The sequence below is a fragment of the Trachurus trachurus genome (assembly GCF_905171665.1).
Source record: "Trachurus trachurus genome assembly, chromosome: 11".
In the NCBI taxonomy this organism is placed as follows: Eukaryota; Metazoa; Chordata; class Actinopteri; order Carangiformes; family Carangidae; genus Trachurus; species Trachurus trachurus.
Genome location: NC_139904.1, coordinates 12,192,844 through 12,215,407, shown reverse-complemented (window position 1 = coordinate 12,215,407; position 22,564 = coordinate 12,192,844). Strand labels below are relative to the sequence as shown.

At 41.4% G+C, this 22,564-nt stretch overlaps 1 protein-coding gene across 3 annotated transcripts; it reads right to left on the bottom strand.

Annotated features, from left to right (window-relative positions):
- Positions 1-1,352: 1,352 nt before the first annotated feature.
- On the bottom strand, positions 1,353-21,611 carry asns (asparagine synthetase). 3 transcript variants are annotated; one of them, XM_083982524.1, is made up of 12 exons: positions 21,521-21,611; positions 17,292-17,547; positions 14,449-14,686; positions 14,163-14,348; positions 13,983-14,084; positions 11,678-11,805; positions 11,456-11,582; positions 9,903-10,009; positions 5,484-5,584; positions 4,655-4,736; positions 2,952-3,107; positions 1,353-1,921 (listed from the first exon to the last, which is right to left on the bottom strand). In XM_083982524.1, the coding sequence occupies exons 2-12, from the start codon at positions 17,538-17,540 to the stop codon at positions 1,712-1,714; spliced, it is 1,686 nt and encodes a 561-aa protein (XP_083838650.1). In that variant the 5' UTR covers positions 17,541-17,547; positions 21,521-21,611; the 3' UTR covers positions 1,353-1,711. The 3 variants fall into 3 exon arrangements, with proteins under 3 accessions (XP_083838650.1, XP_083838652.1, XP_083838651.1); XM_083982526.1 differs by having other exon boundaries at positions 14,449-14,674; XM_083982525.1 differs by lacking the exon at positions 21,521-21,611 and adding an exon at positions 18,656-18,745.
- Between the last annotated feature and the right edge of the window lie 953 nt (positions 21,612-22,564).

Below are 22,564 nucleotides of genomic sequence, written 5' to 3'. Positions count from 1 at the left end.
AGGTTCGACGTTGACAGGATTCCTGTGTGTTGCAGTGGTTTGACAAATATTAAAATTATTTTCTTTACCAGTTCAACGTCGGTTTGCAAGTTGTGAATTCCTTTGTGATGCATCGACTGGTTGCGTGACGAACCCTGCTGGTGTTCACTGTGGGGTGCAGGCGCCCTCTGGTGTGGACCGGAGGTGCTGCACACAACCTCAACACAGGAACCAGAGGGGAATTTATTTTACTAATAGCAAGTAAAGTTACAGAGAAATAATGACTAGAAAAAAAGATTATTATGATGATTATGTCTCGCAGTGGACAAAATTACAATGTGGAGTTGTCTGATAAAAGAGGCGCACAATAAACTCTTCAACTGTAGTTAATGCTTTGAAATTGTCAGATGACATTTTATCCACTACTTGTAACTCAATCTGATCAGTTCACTCACAAATCACAAAAAAAGATATAATCTTCTAATGTGTACTTTAATTTAGCATATCATAAATTCACTAGAATTTAATTGATCAGCAAATAACCAATGAAAAACAATGTTACTTTCTATTACTGACATGATGTAGTGTAGTAGCAGTGAGGTTGTTTGCATAGCCAGCCCCCAGTTTCACATATGACTCACTTCCACCTCTGACAAAGTGTCAACATGTCCTTCACACTAATTGCATAATATAACAGACAAGTCATCAAGCTGGAGCAGCAGCTCTGTATAATCATATAATATGACCAGGGTGAGTGTGATGTGGCGTTCAAGAACCCTGTAAGATAAAGAGTGCTCACATATTTAGCCACATTAAGATGTTTATCAGACCGAATAAAAAAAACGATTGAGAGCTTTCAGTACAGCTGGAATCTAAAGAGGATTAATAGCAACAATTGTTATCAAATTACAGTATAACTTCTAAAAGCTAAAATTTAACAAACAAAATAAAATGCATGTCACATCAGTATAGTATTGATGCCACAAATATCTCATTATCTTTGGATGACAAATTATCTTTTTCTCCTGATATCTTGTCTTTCCACAGAAAATGTCTTGATAAGGAGCACTGTTATCTTGAGATAATGGGAGGAAAAATATTTGTATGTGTGGCCTTTCATGTTATCTTGAGATAATAGGACAAAAAAGTATTTTCAGGCTTCCATTGTAAAGCACTTATATTTTGCTAATTAGATTCAATTCATTAGGTCTAACTGGAGAAAGAGAAATGCACACAGCACACAGGCCATTGCCATTGCAAATCAATGCCAAATAACACAGTGCAATCGATGGGTAATGTTTGAGATGTGCAAGTGAATGATGCACCTGTATGTTAGAGTCAAGAAACAAGAAACAGTTCAGTGCACTGTGCTGTTACTGATGCGTTTATTTATCAGCAGGACAAACTGCAAACTCAGAAATGCCAGGATGTCAATGACAGAGGACTGAAGTGCTGATGTTCAGGGTTGTGAGAGACCTTCACAAACTTCCTGCAGCAGGTTGTACAAAGAAGTTCACACCGGACGCCACATGCTGAAAGGAAAGGTCGCAGCTGGAACACACAAACGGTTTATGAAGAAGCGGAGAAGCGGAGATCTGAAAGTCTGACAAATGTAATGTGAGGTTAAGTACAAACTAATTCCTACTCAGTTAAATTTGGTAATTAATTTAATGCTCATAGTCGACTTTGCAAAGGCGACTGACACACTGCTGCACGACGCCGCTCCAGCCAATCACTGGTCTTTATCAGGTTTATAGATAGACAGGGTGCGGGCTGACGGGTCTGTGGCGTTGATCCAGCGCGGCATCCAGTAATGGGAGAGCCACTCGGCGCGGCCTGGGTAGTGTTTCTCAAACACCTGTCTGAAGTAGTAGGCCTCCTTGGTGCTAGGAGCGTTGTGGGGGAACGTCTTGTGAGCCTTCTCCATCTGGTCATCGTTCACCTGAGGGAGAGGACGTGTTGTTGTTATTTTGATTATTATTATCATTAGTATACACTGATACTGATGTGTTGTTATTTTTATTTATTTTTTCATTATTATGACCATTAGTTTCATACAGATATTCACATGAAATAATAATTGGTATTATACATGATTATGATGAAATAGAGAGTGGGGGTAGGAATTAATACGTTTTTTACTTCTTCCTACTCATTTTCGAACATGTTTAGCTTTATTTTATGTATTATTATTAGTTAATTAGTAGAAAGAAAGTAAGGACAGAATTTTTTTTTTTTTTTTTTGATATACTCTTTTATTTTATAATTGTTTCCTTCTCTGATTATAGAGATCATGAATGGTTACCGTAATTTGTGTGGCCTTGTTTTTATTTAGTAATAATATAACTATTCAGTGCTTAAACATGTTCGAAATAAAGATTTCAAATCAAATCGTGAGGCTGTGCATTGGTCACATTGGCGAGCTGAGGTCCTGGACTGAAAAACAATAGTGAATGCACGCCACGGCCACGCACATCCCAAAATCTAAAGGCTGGGTGCCAGACATCTGGACCGGACATGACGGCATTAGTCCACTGGCCCAGACATTAACTGGACTGAAGGCCATGACAATGAGTGGGCATGCAGAGGACAAGGGGATTAGGGGACTAAGACCAGGGGACCAGAGGGCCCCCAGAGGCCAGAGGACTATATTATGGTTAGAGGACAAGTAGATTGGTGGACATTGGATGTAATGCAGCCATCCCTCATGTTATTATTTAGTCATTATTGTCTGCTGGGGTCTGTTCATTGAGTGGACAAGGGCTCGCCCATGCTGTTTTTTTCACCTGTTATTAACAGCAACATTTATGAGAGCATGTAAATGAGAGGAATAATGATGCATGACAATAACTTGGTTGACATATGGCTTCATTGTTTTTACTGGATCATTTCTAATCTATTCTTTGCATGTTTGATTGTAAACAGGTTATAAACTGATCGTCTTAATAATCAGTGTGACTGGTCTCACATACCATGGACTCCAGATGCTCCTGCAGACAGGTGTACCAGGACTTCTTCGTGGACATCACACCATCGCTGAAGGCCTCTTTGCGTCTCCACAGGATCTCTTCGGGGATCAAGTTGAGACCTTTGAACGATTCCCTCAGAAGGTGCTTCTCCACCCCATTCTGCTTAGACAAAAATAATAATAATAATAATAAACTTTATTTATATAGCACTTTTCAAAACAAATGTTACAAAGTGCTTTCCAGTAAAAACAATTAAAATGACAACAAAGACAAATTAAGTGACATCAAATAAAATCAGGGAAGGCTTTTCGATAGAAATGGGTTTTGAGTAAGGATTTAAAACAAGCTACTGATGAAGCTGACCTGATGTCCTCTGGCAGATCATTCCAAAGTCTTGGGGCCCGGACTGAGAATGATTTTTCCCCTTTTGTCATCAGTCGGGCCCCAGGGACAGCTAAAAAACCTTTATTTGAGGATCGCAGAGGGCGGGCAGAAATGTGCAGAGATAAAAGGTCAGCAATGTATGCAGGACTAAAACCGTTGAGTGCTTTAAAAGTAATCAATAAAATTTTAAAATCAATTCTAAAACGTACTGGAAGCCAGTGCAGGGAGGCTAAAACAGGCGTGATATGCTCGCGTTTCCTGGTTCTAGTTAAAAGCCTGGCTGCAGAATTCTGCACTGACTGAAGCCTGTCCAGGGATTTTTGGTTAAGACAGGTAAAAAGGCTATTGCAGTAATCCAGACGTGATGAAATAAAAGCATGTAAAATCATTTCTGTGTCTTTAAAAGATAAAAACGATCTAATCTTTGAAATATTTCTGAGATGATAAAAACAAGACTGTACAAGTTTAGTCGTATGTTGTTCAAAGCTTAGATTGCCATCAAACCAAACCCCAAGGTTTCTAGCAGAGGGTTTGATGGCGTCCGCTAGCGGCCCAGCAGATGGCATTATTTGCTTGGTTATCTGCTGGGGGCCAAAAATGAGAACCTCGGTTTTGTTGTCGTTCAGCTGAAGAAAATTTTGCGACATCCAGTTTTTGACAGCGGTGATACAATCTAGTAAAGCACTCAACTTCCCAGGGTCAGTGGCGTTTACGGGCAGGTACAGCTGAGTGTCGTCAGCATAAAAATGGAAAGACACGTCATATTTTTGTATTATGTGCCCCAGGGGGAGCATGTATAATGAGAATAGAATTGGTCCTAGGACAGACCCCTGGGGCACGCCGTACTTTAGTGGGGTGAGGGAGGATGTGTAATTGTTTGCTGCGACACAGAACTTACGATCTGAAAAGTATGAATAAAACCATTTCAAAGCTGTACCTGAAACTCCTACCCAGTGCCTCAGACGATTTAAAAGGATCCCGTGGTCGATTGTGTCAAACGCCGCACTGAGATCTAGAAGTACCAAGACTGGGCACAGCCCACTGTCAGATGCCATTAAAAGGTCATTGGTCACTTTAAGCAGAGCCGTTTCTGTGCTGTGGTACTTTCGAAATCCTGACTGAAATTTGTCGAAGAGAGAATTTTCCTCTAAGGCTGCTAAAAGCTGTGAAGAAACAATTTTTTCTAAAATTTTTGAGATAAAAGGCAGTTTGGAACACACACAACATAGCACTGTCATTACTGCTTCACTTCCCTGTCTGGGACATCAGGTATCTGCAGTGAAGGTAAACTTATCCTAGTCTGACAGACGACAACAACTGACCTTGGGAATCCTCATCTCCTCCGGCAGGGAGAGGTAGTACGCCGTGAATCTGTGGTCCAGGAAAGGCACTCTGAGCTCCAGGCTGAGAAACAAAGACACAACCAGTGAGTCGGGACCAAGTCCTATAGGATACAGTATGTCTTCCAAATAACTAGTAATTTCATCAGCTAAAAAAAAAAAAAAAAAGGTTGACAGCTCCACTACTATCAATTATCAGTGTTTTAATTTATTTTCATGACTCAGAATGGTTTATTGGATTTCATTTCTCGCTCAATTATTGAGGCTTGATGAATCATGTTTTTGCTGTAATTAAAATGCATTATTAATTTTACTGTTGACGTTTCTTAGCCACGTTGTTGATGTTCCCATTCATGAAGGATTTACCTTTTTGTGCTTAAATTGAGGACAAGATCTTAAAAAAAAACACATCAAGGCTACTGAATATTGATGTTCTCACCAAATTAATTAGCACAACATCAGCCCATTAAGTCTTTTAAGTGTTTTTTCTGCCAAATTCATGAATGGATTCCAGAATAAAAGCACAAGGCAAACAGAAATTGCGCTGATGATTAATTCAGGAATGATAAATTATACTTGCATTGAAACAAAAAAAAGTAATTAAACGTTATAGGAGCTTGTTGGATTTTATGTTTCAGCTCCATACAGTATAATGGTAGATGTCCATGTGTAGTCTGATTATAAAGCAAGGCTAAATATTAATAACAGCACACACACACACAGCCTGTATTTAGAAACTGAGTCTTAACACCCATGATTTCTGTAACCTTGGATGTTTAGTTTATTTATGTTATCAATTATCAGCCATTACCCATGTGCAGCCGTGGTGCGATCGGCACGGAGAACATCAAACAGGTAGAGTTCCTTCATCAGCCGGACGCTGTCCTCTGCTGCTGCTTTGGGATTGGGAGCCTAAAAGGAGGAGAAACACAGACTTTATCACATCTAGAGCACTGGAATAAGAGAGTAACGACACGCATTGGTCAAATGGAAGCGCCTCCTGATGGCGGAATATGGGTATTGCAAAAGTGCCCAAGAACTGACAACTCTGCATTGTTGGTGAATGAGCAAGTGTGGTATTTTCAATAATTTAAGGACATTTATACTGCCCTACTAAGCCAGACCGCAGTAACTACGCAAACGCTGAAACTGAGAAAAATAGCTTTAAAGTTTTTTGATTTGCCTTCCAAATGTGTTGTAGGTAGATTAGTGAAAATACACAGATTTGACAGGTTTTCATTAAAGCAGAAGTGAGTGATATATTTGTGTTAATATAAGTCTTAAATAGTTATATCTTCCGACAGCAATCACTTACATAGAGTGTTTGGTCTGAATCACGGGTCTGTCAGTCACTCTGCTCTGCTCTGAGTCGAGGAGAAAACATTTATCGTATCCTACAGTTTTTATCCAATGAGGAGAGAGAACGGCATGCAGGGCTGTGTGTGCAGCCAAGGAACGCCGTGAATGTGGCGACGTAGCGACGAGGACTGTTATGGTGCGTTCAAGGAAACTCGTATTTTTCCGACCTGTGACGTCGTACCAGTTCGATCTGGTACATAGACTGTACAAAAAGACGTACTGGTACGATTTCACGGGTCGGAAGTTACGAGTGGCCGTTATAGTGATTTTCACCGGTAAAACAGGTCGGAAAAACACGAGTGGGTTGCCTGGAACGCTACAAAGTCGTAAGTTGTGACTTGAAGCTGTAATTTATGATTTCAAAAGCCTGCCTGGAACGCAGCATTAGCGAAAACGACCGGATCACTCACTTCTGCTTTAAGTAATATTCATGCAATTAAATATATGACCACATATTTTACATTTTACCCCTAAAAAAGCAGATACTGCGCTCTGGTGCCAGGTTTCCTTAAACAGATAGACAGGTAATGCTGAGGCAAAGTGCAGTAACTACAATGTTGTTGTTTTCTTCCAGCTTTCATTACTTAAAGCAGATATCAGTGGAATGTTTTTGTTAATATAAGTCCTAAATAGTCCTATTTTCCGTCAGCAATCACTTACATGAAGTATTTCAGCCTAAACACGAGTCTCTCCGTCACTCTGCTCTGCTGTAACCCGAGGAGAAAATTTTCCTTGTGGGATACAAGTGTTATCCAATGAGGAGAGAGAACGGCATGAAGGGCTGTGTGTGCAGCCAAGGGATGCGCGTGAATGTGGTGACGTAGCACGAGGACCAATTGATGCCTGACAAGGGCGGGGGCTGCTAACTCATGGTGCGTTCAAAGAAACTCGTACTTTGTGTTTTTCCTTCCTGTGAAGTCATACCAGTTCGATCTGGTACGAGTTCACGGGTCGGAAGTTACGAGTGGCCGTTATACTATAACGGCCACTCGTAACGGCCGTTATAGTAACGGCCACTCGCATTAAACAGGGTTGCCAACTCTCACGCATTGGCCGTGACAGTCACGCATTCAGCCTCAATCTCACGCTCTCACGCTCAAGAGAGAAATCTCACGCCAAATCTGACTTATTTTTGTTTTTGTTAATTTTTCCACTCATCATGTAGCCTACTCATTTCCAAATGACTATAAACCAGCTCTGGTTTTACATCGACTCTAAACCACTCCAGTGTAATGTGTTATAATTGTCTCTGATTGTTGATTGATTCGCTGAAAACATTTACCGTCATTACGTCAGTGATGTCCGCCTGCTGCTTCGGTGTTGGTCAGACAGCGCAGCACTGACGTGCAGCCCTGAAGTCCTGCTCCTGCATCAAGCTGGAGCTCTACGGACTTGAAAGTTAAAAGCTGACCCGCGGGTGTTAAAGCCCGGACCCGAGCTGGTCCGTACGGTGGCCAAAAAAAAAAAGAGAGAGAGCGAGAGCGAGAGCGAGGCACGACCTGACCGAGTTATGTTTTCGGACCGGATGCGGCTCGAACTGACGCCTGCGGTCGGGCTGGTTGGGCTGGTCCGGTCCGCTGAGAACTAAAATCAAAGCCCATGGAGGTCCATGCAGACTGTAGCCCAAAGTAGGCAGCCAGGCAGCTCAGTCCAGAGAGCAGAGGAGAGAGAGACAGCACAGCAACAGGTGTGGCGTGTGTGTGTGTGTGTGTGTGTGTGTGTGTGTGTGTGTGTGTGTGTGTGTGTGTGTGTGTGTGTGTGTGTGTGTGTGTGCGTGTGCACGTGTGTCATACCTGCAAACTTCGATTTTATTATTATTAGGCTATATTATGATTTGTATATTATTATAGTAGACATTTCAGGACCTGGCTTATATCATCAGGCTGGAATAGACTCATAGAAGGCTGAAAATCACAGGACATTTCTGTTCTGTTCTTTCATATATTAACATCTGACAGTAGCCTACATCAAGATAGAGATGAGAATAGGGCAGAAGTGGTGTGGTGGAACAGTAAAGTGTGGCCTGAAAGAGGCTCAGGGTGAAGCAGAGGAAACTAGGCCTTGAAAGGCTGGTCCAGTCCAGGCCAAAAGACCACAGCTCCCCACTAGACCAGTTTTATACAATGATAGGAACCACAGATCTGCTTTTTCCCTTATTTTCTTCTCAGAGTACACCAGAATGCTTAATTTACATGTTAAAATCACAATTTTTTTCTGGGGGGGTGCCCCCAGCCCCCCCTAGAGGAGTTTAATTTGCCACTTACCACTTATTCCACCTCTACTCAGTTTGCAGTTATGGTGTGTGTGTATGTGTGTGACAGAAAGAGAAAAAGTACATTAAACACTACTATTATTATTATTATTATGGACAGCTCTCCTCCCTCTATACAACCCCCAGCTTCTATACAAGTCCAGCCATACAATGATAGGAACCACAGATCTTTTCCCCCTCTTATCTGAAGCAAATGTTGTTTTTCCCTTATTTTCTTCTCAAAGTCCACCAGAATGCTTTGTTTACATGTTAAAATCACAATTTTTTTCTGGGGGTTTGCCTGTTTGTGTGTGATAGAAAGAGAAAAACTACATTAAACATTACTATTACCCCCCCCCCCGCGCGCGCCGCCAACAGAATCTCACTCCAGCCCAGGACCAAAAGTTGGCAACCCTGCGTTATAGGGAACTTTCACAGACAACAGGATGGTAAAAACACGAGCTACGGGTTACCTGGAACGCTACCAAGTCGTAGTTGTGACTTGAAGCTGTAACTTACGGTTTCAAAAGCCTGCCTTGAACGCAGCATTAGCCGAAACGGCCGTGAAGCTGATATCTGCTTTAATTATTAACTTTGGCCACCTCAAAAATGATTAATAATTTAACAGTACAAACTTAAGTGAGCTAACATTTAATGTCCAGTGTTTAGCTAAAGTGTTAGGTGCTTGAGCTAACCTGCCGAAGCTAATGTTAGCTAGCTACCGTAACTGGCTAGCAGTGTGTAATAGAGCGCAGTAGCTGGAGTACAGGGGAAAAGAGGCAGAGTGCAGTAACTGCGCAGTTACTGCGGTTTGGCTCAGTTTTGAGTGTGATTTTGTACAGGGAAACAGATACAGAGTGCAGTAACTGTAGTTACTGCGGTTTGGCTCAGTTTCAAGAGTGATTTTGTAGTTACTGCAATTTTTTATACCTCATATCTCTAAAACTGAGTAAAATTGACCGCTGAAAATTTTACACAAGATAAAACATTTATTGACAAGTTCAATTTCACAAAAAAATCAATTTGGAATTTTCACGTAGTTACCACGGTCTGGCTTAGCAGGGCAGTATAGATCACCCACGTTAATAGCATCATCGTGGACCCCTTACAGGTAAACATTAACACATAGGCTAGTAAAAACTAAACAAAACAAGTTTCTGTCTTGCCACAAAGAAATGGCTCCTTAGTCATCAAAGTTGCCAACACTAGGTGGTGCTGTCAGGCTTTTCTGTCTGACTCATTATGTTGTTTCCTCTTTCTCGTTTCTCGCACTTTTCGTCTCTGTTGTTCATCTGATGTCCACAGATACTATAGATATTTTTTTTTTTTTTGTAACTGCGAATTATCATCGTTGGTATTACATCTGCCACTCTTATGTTTTATTTGGCACATTTTCTCCTGTGCCACCTGCAGTCTTTCCCACCTGCTGTTTGACACCCCGCCATCTTCACCCCGTTTACCCTGCCTCTATGGAACGAGCCTGAGTAAAGATTAACCTTTTATCTGTGTCTCACTCTCTTCCGATCCCGAGGTCGTGAAAATTGAAACAAAATCCTTTTTCTTGAATCAAGCCTAAGTTTGACCGACTCAGTCGTGGTGATTGGTTTTTGCAGATTTTACCTTGTGGAAGTAAATGTATCCCTGAGTGAGTTCATCTGAGCCCTCTCCAGAGAAGATCACCACACTGTCGGTCTTCTCCCTGATGTACTTTGACACCAAGTACATCCCTGTGGAGGAACAAACACAGTAGCTTAACGACCTCATTACAATATAGTTAAAATATATAAATATAAATATATACATTTTTCTAAATATTTTTTGATTGCTCATTTGTATATTTTGTTTTCTTTAGTATGATATTATATTTTATTGTTAGGTGGAGGCACCTGATAAGCTCCTTGAGTTTTTGCCTCTTCCTGCACTTTAAATTATCAAAATTGTTACTTTTACTTGTGTAATTTTTAACTGTGCAAACAAATAAAATCTAGTTCATGTGAGTGAATGAAAAGCACATACACAGCAAAACATACAGACCCAAAAATAACTGTAGTGTGTACTTGTGTATACTACAGGACTATAATAATACTGAATAGTGCAATATCTCCTGCCATATATGAGGTTTGCAGTCCCACTCTCATTTCAATGCTTTGCTCACTGATCACTGAACTTTAGCATGTGACAAGTAAAACTTTTACTGATTAGAGGCAGCATCACTGCACTATGCTGTATTGAGATATTTAATTCTGGATATCATCAAAGCCTAAGAGATTATCTGAAAGGTGGCTACATTTTTTCAAGAAGCTATACGATTTATCCTTACAGTTGACGCAAGCCAAGGAGAGGATCAACAAATTAAATATAAGGTTAAGAACCAGAGATGATATTGTGGCAAAAAGGTGCAAATAAGTCACAGAATGGGAATGAAGGTGCACACAGCTCCCTGCTGAACTAATCTAGCTGGAATCCACTGTGATTCACTGAGGGAAATCGGGAGGAAGAGGAATGTTGTGATTCAGCAAACCTTCAAACACAGACAAGCCACATCATGATTTAGCGCCAGATAGAGATACGATAATGACTCATTATCTTTTGCACAATTGCAAACTGTACAACAAACTGCCAATAGTTTAAAAAAAAAAACACACACCAAGTACCGTAACAGTTTACCAGGGTTCCCACTCTTTTCCTGACGGACATTTTCAGTGTTTATTCTACATCCTCTGTCCCGTTCATGCTTTGGAAAAGTGTTCTTTTCGACCGTTGGGACCTTATTTTGTACATTTTTGTTTCTATGTTTATTCCTCTCTCAGCCCCAGAAGTCTGGTTTAAATATGTGCAGTCTGTGGCTCTAAGTTACATGCTTAGAAATTCCTATGAATTTATCATAGAACAACACAAACACTGGAAATAGTCATCCACTCAAAGTCTCTAGTTTTCTCACTAGGCACTTTTTTTTAGAAAATAAATCCTTAGTGAGGTCTGAAAACGGAAAATAGAGCTCTGGTAGCAATGTGGTAAATCATTTTCCAAGACAACTGAAGCTTTTCCAGGACATTTGACTTTTTTTCTCTTTTTCCATGTGTTTTCCAGGACAAGTGGGGACCCTGTTTACGTCATAGCACATGATGTGGCTTGTTTTCGTCGCTTCCCACAACGCTTCATGTTGCACTCACCAACAGAGGCACGTATAGTGGTGATGTCATAGGTCTCTAGGTGGAAGATGACTTCCTCTACCGCTTGGATGCCTTCCTCCGCAGTGAAGTTCACCTCGTGGTGTTCGCTGCCGATGTGAGCTACGACCTGACCGACAAAAAAAATCAACCCGTCAGACTGCACCGCACCGATGCTACGGTGATGTTTGGGGGATCTGAAAGTCTTTTAGCTGAAGAACTGACCTTGCGAGCAGCGATGACGTCTGGGCTGTCTTCTGACCCGATTGAAAACGTCTGAATGGGATACTGCAGCTTATCCTCCTTGGCCAGTTTCACCAGTGTAGCAGCAACCAAACTGGAGTCCAGGCCGCCTGAGGGACAGATAGCATGAAGGAAACCACATCAATCACCACTTGTTTCATCAGTTTTAATTTACAATAAGAGGCAGATAACAACACCCTGTGGTGGCAAAAAATGTTACTTTGTATAATAAAGTATTAAAGGGATAGTTCACCCAAAATTGAAATTTCACTCATTATCTACTCACCCTCATGTCGACTAAGGGCTGGGAGAAGTTTCAGAGTCCTCCATGGCTTCTCTGAGTTACAGGGGGTCTCGGCGTAGCAGTGCATGTCCATATAACAGTTGCAAATGGATACCAACTGTCTTCGTAACAAAAAGACACACCAAAAAACATCCAAATACCTCCATGCTGCTCGTATGTAATGTCCAATGTAACTCAGAGAAGCCACGGAGGACTCTGAAACTTCTCCCAGCCCTTAGTCGACATGAGGGTGATGAGTGCAATTTCAATTTTGAGTGAACTATCCCTTTAAAAAAAGTATCCTCACTAGGGGTGTAACGTACACAAAAGTCACGGTTCGGTACGTACCTCGGTTCAGGGGTCACGGTTCGGTACGGTTTCGGTACAACAGACACTAATTGAATGTAAAACTAAAATCTGTCTTGTGTTATAAAAGTTAAGCTATTATTCGAATTATTAAATTATTATTATTAAAAAAATATTATTAAAAAAACAAAACAATAAACTGACATCAATGTTGGTTTACACAGTTAAATTAGACTAGCAGTTACTTTGGTGATGTTTCTGGTCCTGCCTGTGTTCATAAAACATATTAGGCAGCTACACGCACATCCCCCAAAAAACTGAAGACTAGGTGCTGGACCACCAAGAAAGACACAGGTAAGGAAAAAAGGAGACCGCACACTAGTTAAAAGCTCCCGTGACAGTTGAATGTCACTCACACGTTTCGGGCGTCAGCCCTTCATCAGACAAAATGTGTCTGATTATTTATATAGTGTGCGGTCTCCTTTTCTCCTCACCTGTCTGTGTTCATGTCAAGAGGCTTAAAAGCTGCGGGATAAGTTGTTGCACACAACTTGTCTTTTTACTTGCACCAGTGATTGACATGAGGCAGGGAGGGGAGGCGGGTGAACATGCGCTACGTGTTTGATGCGTTTCCAGCGACGCACCGCGCATCCGTGAAACATCGCCGACGGACTTTGTCCGGTGGACCAGTCGCGAGCATGGATGTATTATGGTCGCGAGCCGCCGCCGCCGCCGTTTGTTTCATTGAGAAGCCACAGTGACATGAATGAAGCAGACAGCTCTCCTCCTCTAACTTCACTCTCTCATCACTTCTCTTCTTCGTCTGCTATGACGGCTGCAGGCAGCTTCGAGGCTCATTACCGCCACCTGGATTCGAGTGAGGACTCGACTTTTTTTTTTTTTTTTTTAAATATTCATTCATTACACCCCTAATCCTCACACATCAGCTGTCTTTCTTGAGTTTTAATAAGCATTCATGAATGAAGTCACACAAACACAACTGAACAGCAGCGCAATCAGTGAGTGAGTGGCCTGAAGATGTTTCCCAGGGCCACATTCTTATAGTTCCCAAAACACATGCCAAATAGACAAAATACGACACTCTCTCATGGGATTGTCTCCAGCCCGAGTCTTCACCTGCTCCCCCCCTCGCCGCATGTCACTGTAGCTCACAGCTCTGTCTCCACAGGGGTCGAATGAGCAGCACTTATCATTAGAAGAAATGAAAAGCATCCACATGTGTTGTCTACATGTGTTCTCACCAGTTCACACAGAGGTTTAGCACTTTGAGATGACTTTATGAAAAGTGCTTTACAAATAAAATGTATTATTCTTACACAACCATAAAAGGTGTACATAGGTTACTTCAAACCAGTCTTTGGTTACACAGTCTTGCATAGGCATACATGAGTTATATCAAAATTTCCCGTTACAAGCCCAAAATGTAAACAAGCAACTCAGTTTGCCATAGCAAATTAAAAATATGCAGATAGGACTGACCTGTATGTGGTTATTTGCTAAGTCTGACCCGAGGTCAGTCCATATCAAGCGTCATCCTGAGAGGCTGAACCATGGGGCAAACACTGAAGTACCAAAAACTGCAGTTTCCAGCCTGGTACAAAAATTGCATCACTTACCTTTCAGGGCTTCCATATGTTTCAGTACATACACTACTGTAGGTGCAGAGCCTTAAATTACCTGAGAGAAGACACCCGATTCTCCTGTTAGCCATCAGACGTTTCTTTACAGCGCCCTCAAACAGGGTCCTGATGTTGCTTTTCACCGATTCCTCATCAAACCCTATGGAGACATTTTTCTTTTAATGCCAAACAAAACATGAGATCATTCAATGTTTGCTAACATTAAACAGTTCAATACCTGTGGGCAGCCTCTCCAATGTGTCGTAGACGGCGTGAGCAGGCTCTTGTGTGCAGCAGTGGAACTGCTCCATCTGGACAGACTGAACTTTCCCATTCGGCTTTAAATCAAAGGCCTCGATGTGTCCAGGGAGAAAAGGGACTATGTTGGCTGGGGTGGCCATAGCATGAGTAATGTCTGTAAGGCCTGTGATCAGAATAACAAGTTCAGCAGAGTTGGGAGACAGTAAAAGAGATTTATTCTTAGAGGACACAGATTCAAATGAAAGAATAAACTATCCCATTACCTTTGGCCTCTGAGCAGACTGCAAGGAAGCCGTCATCTGTCAGGAGTTTGAACAGAGGCCGGACACCGTACGTATCCCTTCCCAAAAAGACCTTTCTGTTGGCAGTGTCCAGAAGGATAAAAGCAAACACCCCGTCCAGCAGAGAGGCCATCTTCTGGATGCCGAAGCGGTCGTACAAGTGGAGTAAGACCTCACCGTCCACTTTGGTCTGGTAATCAAACTTAAACTTCTCCCGCAACTGAATGAATGAAACAGTGGAGAGACAGGACACATGGGGTCACTTCAGGTCATCATATCAAAGTCCCACTCCAAACTCATTACAGCTGAATAAAGACAGGAGTGTGGCCACAATGACAATGCTAACTATAAACGTGCTGGTGTTTGGCAGGTATAATGTGGGCATGGGCTAATTACCATTAAACTGGGGACGTCTTTAATTTTGCAGGAATTTATCGAAGGACAAAGGACATTTGTGTTTGGTAGATTATCTATTTGTTCTAACAATGCTTCTTGGGAATAAATCTTATACCGTTGGAAAGGCTGTTTATTTCCCTTTTAAATGGTACCACATTTGTAAGGAACATGGGATGAGCAGCAGAGCTGAGTATGTGGGTTCAAATTAAATTAAATTCAAATTCAAAAGTACTTTATTATTCCGTTAGGAACTTCGTTGCGGAAGGACATCAAAAGTGCAGGTGCAATGCAACGATCCACACATCCCTACATACCACAGACATACCCAACACAATAATAATACACATTCCTACAAGTACTCGCAGCAAAGGTTCAAAAGACACATACAAAGATAAAAAATTAGTTAAAAACAGGTTAATTGAAAAGGAAAAAGTTATGGTGGGAGTTAGGTGTTTAGAAGTCGGATTGAGGTGGGAATGAAACTGGATGATGCTCTCTTTGTCCGGAGTTCGGAGTGACCTGTATCTGCGTGCTGATGGTAGTAGGCTGTAGTTGCTGTGTAGTGTGTGTGTTGTGTCTGTGGCAATCTGTGTGCCTTTTTTCTTGACCTGAGTATTGTAGATGTTGATGAGTGGCTCCTGTGATTGCGCCCTTGAAAAAATTGTCACATCTAATCTTCCTAACTAACCCTTACCCGACAAAGAAAAAATATACGGTACACAAATTTCCATAATTTTTTGTGCTAAGTTTATTTATGAGGGTTGTGTATTGGCAAGACAGAATCCAAATGGGGTTAGGGGGGACAGGGTTAGCGTAGCAGCATCGCACCCCATCAAAGGGGATGTGATACGATCAGTGTTGGGTGTAACGCGCTACAAAGTAACGCGTTACTGTAATCAGATTACTTTTTTCAGTTACTGAAAATAGTAATCATATTACACTTTTCCAAGCTCGTTACTTGTGTTACATTGCTAGTATCAACTTCAACGCACACGCATCACACAGGACACACGGGAGGGGGAGGGGGGCGTGAATGGGTCAGTGATTGGTTGGGGTTTGGCACGAGGTATCATTTACCATCACCGATTGGTCGCCGCCCGGCAGCCAGCAGCCGGCACCCGCACGGACAGATGAGAAAAAAATGGAAGCGTCAACAAGACCAGAACATGCTGCTGTTAGCTCTTTTCAACGTGGTGAAGGATGAGAAACCGGGTAAAACATGTGGTATGAAAACAAACTGAGGTCAGAAGGACTCAACAACAATCCGTACATTACGTTCGTTGTGTGTTTTAATCAATCCTGTAACACACACATTGTGACCGCGGCACCAGCAGAGTGACAGACAGGCTCAGTGTTAAAGGGATAGTTCATTCAAAATTGAAATTTCACTCATTATGTACTCACCCTCATGTCGACTAAGGGCTGGGAGAAGTTTCAGAGTCCTCCGTGCCTTCTCTGAGTTACAGCGGGGCTCCGTGTAGCACTGCATGTCCATATGACGGTAGCGAAGGGGGCTCCATTTTCTTCGTCCAAAAAGACACACCAAAAAACATCCAAATACCTCCATGCTGCTCGTCTGTAATGTCCCTCTTGTATTGAAGCCCCGACATGAGAAATTGTTCCGAAAAAAATTAAATAAGTCTATATTTTAAGCTTGTTTGTAGCGGAAGCTCCCAGTGTCTCAGTTCAGTGCTCTTCCTGTGACCGGCGGAACAATTTCTCATGTCGGGGCTTCAATACAAGAGGGATATTTCAGATGAGCAGTATGGAGGTATTTGGATGTTTTTTGGTGTGTCTTTTTGTTACGAAGACAGTTGGTATCCATTCACAACCATTATATGGACAAATACTGCTGCTCCTCCCCGTAACTCCGAGAAGGCACAGAGGACTCTGAAACTTCACCCAGCCCTTAGTCGACATGAGGGTGAGTAATGAGTGAAATTTGAATTTTGGGTGAACTATCCATTTAAACAACTTTTTCCTCAGATTTGAGGACCAGGATCTCTCCTCCAAAGGGAGGGAGATTTTAGATTATCTGCCCCTTTCTGGTAAATGTGCTGTGATCGAAATAAACATTCATTCATTCTTATTTGTACAGTTGACGAAGTTAGTTATGACCATTATTTGTGGCTATGAGTGGCTTTTTTATCGATTGCAGTTAGCTCTTGGCTACAGAGAAAGCAGTATATTGCTATTGTGTGGTCTTTGATGAAGTCGCTACAACTAGAGAAGTTTGCCGTCAGCAAACCTAACCTAACCCTCTCTCTTACTCTGTCTCACGGTGCGTTAGACCATGGGTTAAACTTACGCCGGAATATCCCTTTAACAGACCACCAGATGAAAATCTTGGGAGAACAAGCTATGTTGGGATAAAAACCTTTTTGGAGCTACCATCAACGGCTCCTGGAGACCAGCTAGCAGATCCTTACCGTGTGGTGGTTATAGATTTCTCCATTGTAGCAGAGCCACAGGAAAGGGAACTTCTTGATGCGTAGGGGCTGCATACCATACAGCTGGTCCACAATGGCCAGCCGGTGGAAGCCAAAGCAGCAGTTGGTGAAGCCATTGACGTTCTCGAAGCGAAAGGCATCAGGGCCCCTGTGAGCAATCTTCATGGCAGAAGTGCACTGAACCGAGAGGCACTCATCACTGCCAAACAAAGCCCAGATCCCACACATGCTGCAGCTGTGGAGAACAGATTGAAGACATGTGGTTTGTTAATGTAAAGTGAAAGACTCATGTATAACTGACATAAACATAATGTCCAACACCTCCTGTGAGTTATCATTTCCAAACTGTGTCACTTTTATGAAATGAAACTTTTATGACATAACCAGCCCATTGGGACTCTTACCCCAAAGAAGAGCTATTGTAAGAGAAAGTTCAGCATTGAGGTTGTTTTACATGTTTGGGTTGTTGAATCAAAGCAGATCAATTACACATTGGGGGGCATAGAAACAACCACACAATTCACGTCCTGCCCTTGGGATGTGGGACTCTGAAGGATTCATTTCCGACCAATACAATGAGCCTTTTAGAGGGATCATGTTAAAGAGTAATGATATCATCGTTTCCACATGTCTAAACTCTCCAAACCTCAAGATTTGAATAATGTGTCACAGTGGTGTGATTTGAGAGCAAAATCACGAAGCTTTCTCAATTATCACTATCAAATGCTATGGATTGGATGATACTCACAATACCCCACACAAGGGTTCACAATATAACTTATTTAATCTCTGAAGACAAATGAATAGGCTATTTGAAGTTTATCCATTCCGTAAAAGGTGTATGTATCCTGTCTTAATTGCCATTTATTTTGTGTCAACAAATCATTGCCAACATGAGTTTATTCACTGCTAATCTACAGTACATGTTTCTACAGTAAGAACAGCAAAGTTTAACAGCAAAGTCAGAATAAATTTAATCTGGAAACAAAGTATAATGTTCACGAGAATTAAAATTGAATGAGTGATTCCTCTTGTTGCTGCTGTGATTCACTACATTCAGGTAACCTAATGTTAGACAGGGGCTTGCTTGGGACTTGTGACAAGATAAACAGCCTCCACACTCCACAGACAGCTGTCATTAGCCCTTTCTCAACAAGATGACTGCAGCAGCTTCACAGTGTTTCTCAAATAACTTTAAGATTTCATTTTACTGTGCTCTAAGTAGGCTAGCTAGTGTTAGCCAACAAACAAGCACTGAAATATGACTCATATGTGGAATAACTGGTAGGCTAAGTTGTTAGCAGGCACCACTGGGAAGTCATGTTGATGGCTTTATAACTCACAAAGGGTCGCTCCCTCGCTCCACATTCACGTCTGCAGCACACGGAGTTACAGCCTATTATATGAGTAATACCGATTATACTAGCCTCGCCTCGCGCCTGTTAACTCCGAATTTTGTCTGCATTCTGGTTCCCGTCGGTAGCGGAAAATTCACCAAAATAAAAGTGTTCACCAACATAAAACTTATAAAATAGACATTAACTTGTAATACAATAAAAGCAAAAAATGTTAACTTAATGGCTAGGGGACTTTCTTGTAAATTATATTCCTTAAATTAAAGAGTTTCACCGCATTTTATTAGCTTGGTGCTTTTATTTTGAAGGAATGGCCTGTCTCTCTCGCCCCATATGGTTCCGTTTCCTACCAAAACAGCGAGTCAACCAACGCAACGGCCCAGCACTTTCTGCCGTCCGTCATGGTCATGGCTAAAAGGTCTTTGTCATGGTGTCGTCGTGACGTGCCTGCAATAAAGGGTCATATTTTGACCCTTTATTGCAGGTGACGATTATCTATGATGCAGCGGCGTGCACTCCACGTGTCTGTGAGAGCGCGCGACACGAGGCAGCCCCGCCCCTCAGTGTGTGTGTGTATGAGAGAGAGAGAGGAGCAGCAGGAGCGACAGCATGGTGTTGTTCAGTGAGAAAAAGAGGCATCGCATCACTATCACGAATCGGTCAGAGGGAATTACAACAGGACACAGTACACCGTAAAAAGTCCCGGTACGCCAGAGGTTAAAATCTATATTGTGCCAGTACCCCGAACATTTTCTACCAAAGTCAAGGTATGGCGGCGAGTGCCATACTTGCCATACCCAAAGTGTCATAAAATCTGCCACAAAATGGGTTGAAGATGTCCATGCGTCCATAGACATATACTTTTATATCATACCTCTATGGACGTAAATGCACTGTAGTAGTGAGTAGCGCTGTTCCAAGATGGCCGCCCTGTAGGCACCGGTAAGTTAGGCACGCCGCGCTAGTGGGAGGCAGGCAGCAGTCTATCGGCCGGGCGTCTATATGGATGCTACCAGAGACGTTATAATATGAAGGACTTTGATGCTACTGTCTAATAACGTCAAAAGGGTAAATCAGGTCACAAACACACGGGTCATTCCATGAAATCGGTAACTTTTGCGTCCCCAAGAAGTAATCAGTCATAAAATTATGATAACAACAAATTAATATGTAATTTAGTTTTCAATTCAGTCAATTAAATATAATTTTAAAGAATTAAAATGACTTTTATGCTGATGAGGGTGAGGTTTTTGGCCTGTCCCTCACTGTTGTTGTAAGTCAACAGGACTTTTAATATGTAAAATGTTGGCAAAATGTTAAAATGTTCACATTTACATATTGTTATAAGTATGATCTTACTGTAAAACAGTGTTTTTGGTAATAATATATATAAATTCTTATAAATATTTACCAATTTATCGGTGTCCCCTGATTTTATGTCAACCCTGTTACCCTAACCAAAAAACCCTAAAAAAAAACAATGGTACATTCCAGATTTGACATGATTGACAGGAGTTTGCATCATCTCTTACCCAGGATGCCAACAGCTCAGTAACAAGTAACTTTCTCTCATCTCTTATGTGCTATTTTTGATGTTTTTTCAAGGTTGGACCGGGGGGGACAAGCATACAACGTCAACCCTGTTACCACTTTTTAACATATAAATCTAAACAATTTTCAATTTCTCATAATATAATCAATATCTACAGGTAATTACCTTTCAAAGCACATAGCTTGCCCTTTAGCTAGCATTTATTTCAGCTAGCAATGGGCAAATTAGCTTGAAATAGTCAACCCTGTTACCTTTGCAGTGTAGACAATAGAATGTGTGTCCTGTCATCTATTACTCTTGTCAACCCTGTTACCATAACTTCAACCCTGTTGTTGTCATTAATTTGATAAAAATGTTTTTAAAAAATGGAATTTCAACTGTTACCATTATAATTAAAACTATATAGACTATATATAGAAAAAAATCTCAATAAACTCTAATTAGAAATACTGTATATTGTAAAGTTTATGTCGGTAACAGGGTTGACAAGATTAGGAAAACATTAAAACTGTAATAAAATATGGAATTCCACAGCCTGAGATGGCACAACATCATTTCTTGTCATTTTAAACTTTCTTTGATTCCTGGCTACTTAAAAAACAGCAATTAAATATAGTTTAAATTTTAACTTTTTCAAAGTTGAAAAGTTACCGATTTCGTGCCATGATTGAACTCACATGAGAACCACGAGAACATGCAGAACAGGTCAGATGTAATTATACCTTTAACAAAATGTCAAGATCAAACATCTGATGTGGCAGTTAAGCCTGTGAAATGTATTAGGTAAAGTTTTAAAGCTAAAGTTACCCTTTTCATATCTAAACCTCATGAGAACAGGTCCAGATCAGTTACAAATACTCACTAAAACACAAAACACAAGTTCTGTTTCATGAAACGGAAATTGCGCGTATGAAAAGGAAAAAAATTTGAGATTTTTACAACTTTTGTCACATCCAGGTCCAATTTCACTAATGTTTTAACCATATGTTCCTTTTTCCTATCGGCAAGACTTAAACAGCTTGTTGTTGTACTTTATTAGATTAATCAACACTATTATCATTGTGTAGCCTGTGTATTATCATTCACATTTCCTGTCAAATGTTACAGCAGCTCGTGGTGTGACACTGCAGAATAATCATACACACGCTGAGTTTTCAGACATTAGCCAGCCTATCGATTCAGAATCAGTCGTGTTTTTCTATTGTGATCAAATTGATTAAAAGTTGTTTGTTTTTTAAGCGGAATTAAGAGCGAACAATTTAACAACACAGATTTAGCCACAGCTCAGCCACATCACATACCTTCTTGTTCTCCGTGTAGATGAATATGGTGATGATGAGGGTGGTGGTCGTGGTGGCGATTATGATGAGGATGAAGTTGGTAGTAGTGATGTGTTACTGCTGCTGGGAACCGGTTTACCACGTTGACTCGAGACTCGTAAAATGAGGCAATACCATGGATGTATTACCAATACGGAACCGGAAGTTGAACCTTCAAAGTAAGAGCATCGATAGCTTTATATAAAAACTTCAGCTGGTAACACGCGGTTGGTAGAGCGGGTTAACTAGAGCACTGGAAAAGAGAGTAACTACACTCATTGGTCCAATGGAAGCGCCTCCTGATGGCGGAATATGGGTATTGCAAAAGCGCCCAAGAACTGACAACAGATCACCCACGTTAATAGCATAATCGTGGATCCTTTACAGATAACTATCAATACATAGGCTAGTAAAAAAGAAATACAAAAAAAAAACAGTTGTCTACATTAATGTTTCAATCTACATTTTGTAATAAACAAATTATAAGTATAATTTAATTAAATTGCTTGAAAGATCGTGCAGCCTTGGCTGTAGCGCAAAAGGAGCTCAATCACCGCACCTATAGAACAAGGGCTAATAGGGAGATGGACAACAGGAGACTTTGGGACTGTATGAAAAGCATCACGAACATGACCTCCCGAAATAAACAGCTGATAACCTTAGATGACTCAGCAAGAGCTGATGAGTTAAACATGAGTTTTTCCTCAGATTTGAGGACCAGGATCTATCCTCCAAGTGGAGGGAGATTTTAGATTCCCTGCCCCTTGTGATTACAACCCAACAGGTGCAGGTTGCTTTTAGCAAAGTTGGGAAAAGGAAATCACCAAAAAAAAAAAAAATCTGTCATCGTTCCGGTCCCTAAGATCTCTTGCCCAGCTGTTTCCCGTGCTGACCGAGACAGCGTGAGAATCCCGGTCTGCAATTGGCTGCTTCTTCGGTGGCGTCACTGCTCATTTGCATAAAGTGATGCTCGGTCGCCGGCATCGCGCCCCTCCCTACTGCTGCAAGCTTTTCATTGAAAATGAA